General features: G+C 39.3%; 1 protein-coding gene across 1 annotated transcript; it reads right to left on the bottom strand.

The window, feature by feature from the left end:
- Positions 1 to 1,170: 1,170 nt before the first annotated feature.
- LOC133799353 (uncharacterized) lies at positions 1,171 to 4,773 on the bottom strand. The gene is made up of 3 exons (XM_062237376.1): positions 4,440 to 4,773; positions 2,353 to 4,382; positions 1,171 to 1,275 (listed from the first exon to the last, which is right to left on the bottom strand). The coding sequence occupies exons 1-3, from the start codon at positions 4,771 to 4,773 to the stop codon at positions 1,171 to 1,173; spliced, it is 2,469 nt and encodes an 822-aa protein (XP_062093360.1).
- Between the last annotated feature and the right edge of the window lie 1,227 nt (positions 4,774 to 6,000).

The following is a 6,000-nucleotide window of genomic DNA, read 5'->3' as shown; positions in this document are numbered from 1 at the left end:
AGTAGTAAACGGGAAGGGAAGACAAAACAGATTGAATCAGGGTCAACCTCCCACCTCTAGACAGAAAGGAGCTCTTCCAGGAGTCCAACCGGCTTGCACATTTAGAAATGTACATGGTTGGTGAGGACTTAACTAATTGAAGCTTTTTAATACAACAATACGCTGAGTTGGTGAGGACTTAACTAACTGAAACATTCTCCACAGACAATATACATGGTTGACCTGATAAATACAAGTCAAGATTCATAATAGCAGAAAGACTCAAATTTTGGTGGCACTGTCTGGTTCTGTGTTCTCAGAATCACCGTGCAAAAACTTAATGTTATTATTATTATTATTATTATTATTATTATTATACAGAGTCCTACATATTATTTTTAATTCAGCTTTCTGTACATATCACTCTTGAGAACAATGTACATAAGTATCTCTCTTCTTATATCTTGAACTCTGCTATTCTCTAATAATACTGTGCCTTTTTTTTCTGAAAAAATAATTTTAACAAATTCCATGCTTGTAGAGAAATATTGCTCTTTACTAGTCTTTGATATTGAGGTATGTTAAAATCAAACCACTTAAACTAGTGAGAATACATTCTAAGAATCAACCATGACTATGAATACTATAAGTTCGTTCAGATGTGAACATTTGAATACTTTCTATCACAATTCAATTTTTATCAATAAAAAGACTTCGTCTGCATGCATTCCTTTTTTAAGTCTCTCAAGGGCATCAGTATTTATGTTAGAAGGGCATAAATATTTTGCATAGATTAAAATTTGCAGGGCAAGGGCAAGCTAATCTGAGGGAGCTTGAAGAAGAATTTGAAGATAGCACTTTACCAAAGTAATGAAAAATCTGTTTACTTGAAATATCAATATATATTATATATGAAAAAAAAACAAAAAAAAAAGACTAGAATTGCATGTAACATAAGTAAGGTCAAATAATTTACCTTAACACAAACCAAAGAAAGAAAAAGCAGCACAAGAAAGAAATCAAGAAAGTCAGCAATCAATTAAAATGAAACAACTGAAAAATCCATCTGGGTATTGTCAAGCAACTTCCAAAACAAAACCAAAGCATAACACTCCAAGAAATATGAGAACTCAAAAGAGTTCATTACAACAAATGTCTACACATGATATTTGACATTACAGAATCTCAACATCAACTGTTCCTCTTCTGCATCTTCAGATTTTGCAAAAGTGTTCCAATCTTATCCACTTCCTTCTTGTATTCCTCAACACCATTCCAAACAACTTTTAGCACATCCTGTAAGGTGAGTCTCAAGAAAGACAGATTTGGATATCTCAAAATCGACCCCAAACACAGAACTTCCCTCAACAACATGTCAAACTCTTAATCAATTTCTTCTTTCTCATCATCATCATCATCAAAGGACTTGTGCCTCCGAATCATTATAAGTTCAATCAACAACTTGATTATGCCCCAACTGAGGTTGCTCGATGGCACACAAGCAATTTATGAGAAATATCTTGGAAGCTGCCTCACTATACTGTAACAAATTATGAGAATCAGACAATAAAAGTTAGATTTGGAACATAAGTACAACTTTTGAAACTGAAACTATATTTTTGTAGGTAATTATCTCCATTTACTTTTTTATTTTTTTTTAAAAAAGAATGAATTTATAATTGACACTAATATTATGAAAATTGATACTTCTTTAGTCTTAGAAAGAGGCACTAGTAGCCAACACAATGACACCACACGATGAACAGAAAATGATGAATGAATATTCATACTAAGTTGAGAACAAGAGCTACAAAGGCTCAAAAGAACATGAATCCAATTAATCAAATAAAAAGATAACTAGTTTTGTCAAATAGAATGTCATCTTTGTTCTTAGCACAATAGAATTGGAAAGTCCTTGAAAAACAAGATAACAGCCAAAATATAATGAAACCAACCTTGAAATTATATCATATTTTGGTCTATGAAGAAATTCACCTTCCACTTTTTTCACATCAAACCTAACTTCTACAAAAACATTTAGTAAGTACTCAACAATTATAGAGAGGTAAAAGTCCACTTCTCATTATGAACTCACATCTTTAATACCTATGTAAAATTAAAATAGTATCAATTATTTATTTTGATCAGCTCAATGCCTCTTTTAGCTCAAATTCAAGAATATCTATGTTATAGGAGGTGATATTAAATTTCAAAGGTTGAATATAAAAATCATAATAAATTTTTTTTTGAAAAAAGAGTAAGAGGTCGAAATGACCTCCTCTCAATAATATTGAAAACCCTCACTTATGGCGGAGGAATACCGTAGTAACATAGTGAAAAATAAAAAAACAAAAGTTAAGACCACAAATGCACCCACTCCCTACGAAGATCCAGAAAGAACACACCCTCAAACTCTTTCGTTCTATACACCCAAGTGGCAACACAGAACCTGATTTTATCCCAAAGGTTGTCCACGGAAAAAGATGAATCGTCAAAAGTCCTCGAATTTCTCTCCAACCAAATAGCCCAAAATGTAGCGAGGACGGTACACTGCCATAAACGCGTCACCCTCTTTCCTCCCTCCAAATGAGAGAGAAACAATTGCGCACAGGAGGAAGGCATACACCAACCGACCCCAAATTCTTGTAATACTTTATTCCAAACGATGCTGGCGAAAGAGCACCGAAGAAACAAATGTCCCACTGACTCGCTGTTGTTATTACAGTTAGCACACCGATTGGGCGACAAGGAATGGAAAGGTCTCCTCCTCTGCAAATTCTCATGGACACTCAATTTGTCAAGGAATAATAACCATCCAAACACTTTAATTTTGTATGGGACACCACTTTTCCATAACCTCCTTGCCCACGGCCACTCTGGCCCTAAATGATCATAGGCTAAGCTGCGAAAGGCCGAATGGCAACTGAAAACCCCGCTACTGTCTGGTTTCCAGATCCTTTTGTCTTCTAAAATTTCCGGCAGATGCACATCCTTAATCAAATCTAACATCTCAATCAAGCTAGGAATCTCCCTGTCGAATAAATTCCTTCTAAAACGGAAATCCCAGCCGAGACCTTCCGAGCTAATACCACCATCAGCCACCACCAAGTCTCTGATCGAAACAATCACTGCCTCGGACACCCTGACTAGATCAATGAACCGTGAGCTCAGGGAACAATCACCAATCCACTTATCCTCCCAGAAACGAATCCTGTCACCCCTCTCCACCTTGAAAAAGACCCTACGCTTGAACTCCTCGTACAACATAGAAATATCTCTCCACGGACCACGAACTGAAAATCTACTCCCCACGTTTGTATCCCAGAAGCCAGCATCTTCACCATACCTACTACTGATCACCCTATGCCATAAAGAATTCTTTTCCAATGGAAACCGCCACAACCACTTCATAAGAAAAGCCTTATTCCTCAAAACCAAACTCCCAACCCCCAAGCCTCCGTGACTACGAGAATTGCAAACATCGGCCCAGGAAACCAAATGATCGGCACCTGAATTGTCCGCACCTTCCCAAAAAAAGTCGCGCATCAGTTTCTCAATTGTCATCGCCACATTCTTAGGGATACAAAAAAGCGACAGGTAGTACACGGGAATGGAAGACAGAACAGATTGAATAAGAGTCAGCCTCCCTCCTCTAGACAGAAATGCACTCTTCCAGGAATCCAATCGAGTAGCACATTTAGATAACACCGGGTCCCAAAACCCTTTGGAGCGAGGAGAAGCCCCCAAAGGAAGCCCTAAATACTGAATAGGCCAATCACCCACTTCACACCCAATCTCACTAGCTTTCTGATCCACCATCTCTTTCTGCAAATTAATCCCCAGCAGCTGACATTTCTGCAAATTGATAGATAACCCCGAAACTCCACCGAAGACCTTTAGAATGTCCAAAAGATCTTCCAGCGACTCCTCATCATTTGCAAAGAAAATCGTGTCGTCTGCAAACTGAAGGTGGCTCACATCCACTTTATCCTTGCCCACCGAGAAACCTCTTAGAGCCGAGGCACTTTTAGCTTTATCTACCATTCTGCCTAAAACATCCGCTATCAAAGTGAACAAGAATGGAGACAAAGAGTCCCCCTGGCGAATACCCCTGTAACCCTTAAACTTTCCTCTCGGCCGCCCATTCACAAAGACGGAGTAAGAAGTGGAGGATAAACACCCACGCATCCACGTCCTCCAAACTTCACCAAAACCCTTCCTTTCCAAAACTAACTCCAAGAAATCCCAGTCCACACAATCATAAGCTTTGGTGAAGTCTATTTTGAACACCCAACCTTTTTTTCCTTTGCTTCTATATTCCTCCACTGCCTCATTTGCAATCAGAATTGTGTCCAAGATCTTCCTCCCCTCGACAAAAGCACCTTGATTTTCAGCAATTGTGTCTGAGAGAACTCATCGAAGCCTATAAGCCAACACCTTTGAAATAATTTTGTACAAACTAGTGACTAGACTGATAGGCCTGTAGTCCCTTACCCGACAGCTGTTCAATTTCTTCGGAATCAGGCAAATGAAAGTTTCATTGATCCTTTCGTGGATAACACCGTCCTTGAAAAAATCATGAAATACATCCATCAAATCCTTTTTCATTACCTCCCAATTGTTCTGATAAACAACCATGGAAAACCCATCTGGCCCCGGGGCTTTAGTGCCATCACACGAAAAAACCGCTTGTCTGATCTCGTCTTTAGCAAAAGGACGCTCAAGGAAAGAAGCCATAACCGACGAAATTGGAGACCAGGAAATCCCGTCCACACCCACCCAAACTCTTGGCATCGCCGAATACAAAGTTGAATAAAAGCCCACAATAGCCCTCTCAATATCGGGGTCTTTATCCCAAATAGTACCATCATCTTCCTCAATCCTAGAAATGAAATTCCTTGCTTTTCCGAGCACTAAGAATGCTATGGAAAAGTTTGGAGTTAGCATCCCCTTCCTTTGCCCATCGACACTTAACCTTAAACCACACACTTATTTCTTCTTCAAAAACAATTTGCTGCCAATCCTCCTTCACCTTTGATCGTTCCAAAAGGAGATTCTCATTCCAAGATCCCCCTTCCTCCAATCTATCCAACTCAAACAGTCTCTGTTCCAAGAAATGTTTCCGCATTTTCCTCTCCCCAAAGACATGACGACTCCACTTCCTAATATGACCACAAATAGAGTCTAGTTTTGACATAAATATCATGCCCGATTCCCTTTGCCCCTTAGCTGGGCCCCACCACTTCTGGAAAAGATGAGAGAAATCCTTGTGCTCCAACCAAGCATTATCAAATCTGAAAGGAGAAGGGCCCCAAGACGAAGGACTAGAGTCCAACACTACCGGACTATGATCAGAAACTACCCAAACCAAAACCTCCTGCCGAATGAAGGGATAATAATCCGACCACGAAGGAGAGTGAAAAAACCTGTCCAGCCTACAACAAATTGGCTTGTGTCTGAAATTTGACCATGTATAACGACCATTTTGAAGCTTTGGATCCACCAATTTTAATTCTCTAATCAAAGCGTCGAACATCTTCATGCTCCTAGTGTTAGAACTGCTATTCAACTTCTCCTCAATTCTTCTAACCACATTGAAATCTCCCCCAACACACCAGTAATCTCCACAAATAGCACTCAACCCAGCCAATTCATCCCAAAAACTGTCTCTCCTACCATAGACTACAGGACCATAAACACCTGAGAACCACCAGGGACCCTTCCCCTCAGCCTCCAAGCAAATTGAGACTGAGAAATCCCCAACTAAAGAATCAAGTACAAAAACACACCTCGTATCCCAAACTACCAATGTGCCTCCCGAACGGCCTAATGGATGCTGATAAATCCAAGCTTTAAACCTAGATCTCCAAATGCTTCCAATAAAACTCCTGTCAACGGAACTCCTTTTTACCTCTTGAAGAACAATAATGTCTGGGTTTACTTTACAGATCAATTCCTTAATTGCTTTCCATTTGCTCTTGTTGCCACAACCTCTAACATTCCAAGTAAGCATCCTCATAA

Source organism: Humulus lupulus, chromosome 9, assembly GCF_963169125.1.
Source record: "Humulus lupulus chromosome 9, drHumLupu1.1, whole genome shotgun sequence".
Classification (NCBI taxonomy): domain Eukaryota; kingdom Viridiplantae; phylum Streptophyta; class Magnoliopsida; order Rosales; family Cannabaceae; genus Humulus; species Humulus lupulus.
This window is presented reverse-complemented; position numbering and strand designations above follow the sequence as displayed.

What these genes read in the sequence shown, in the direction of transcription:
- LOC133799353 (XM_062237376.1), bottom strand. Translation starts at nt 4,773, where the DNA reads ATGCCAAGAGTTTGGGTGGGTGTGGACGGGATTTCCTGGTCTCCAATT. An exon ending in GCCTATCAGTCTAGTCACTA is followed by an intron (nt 4,383 to 4,439) that starts GTTTGTACAAAA and finishes GAGTTCTCTCAG; the next exon opens with ACACAATTGCTGAAAATCAA. An exon ending in TGGATCTTCGTAGGGAGTGG is followed by an intron (nt 1,276 to 2,352) that starts GTGCATTTGTGG and finishes CTCACCTTACAG; the next exon opens with GATGTGCTAAAAGTTGTTTG.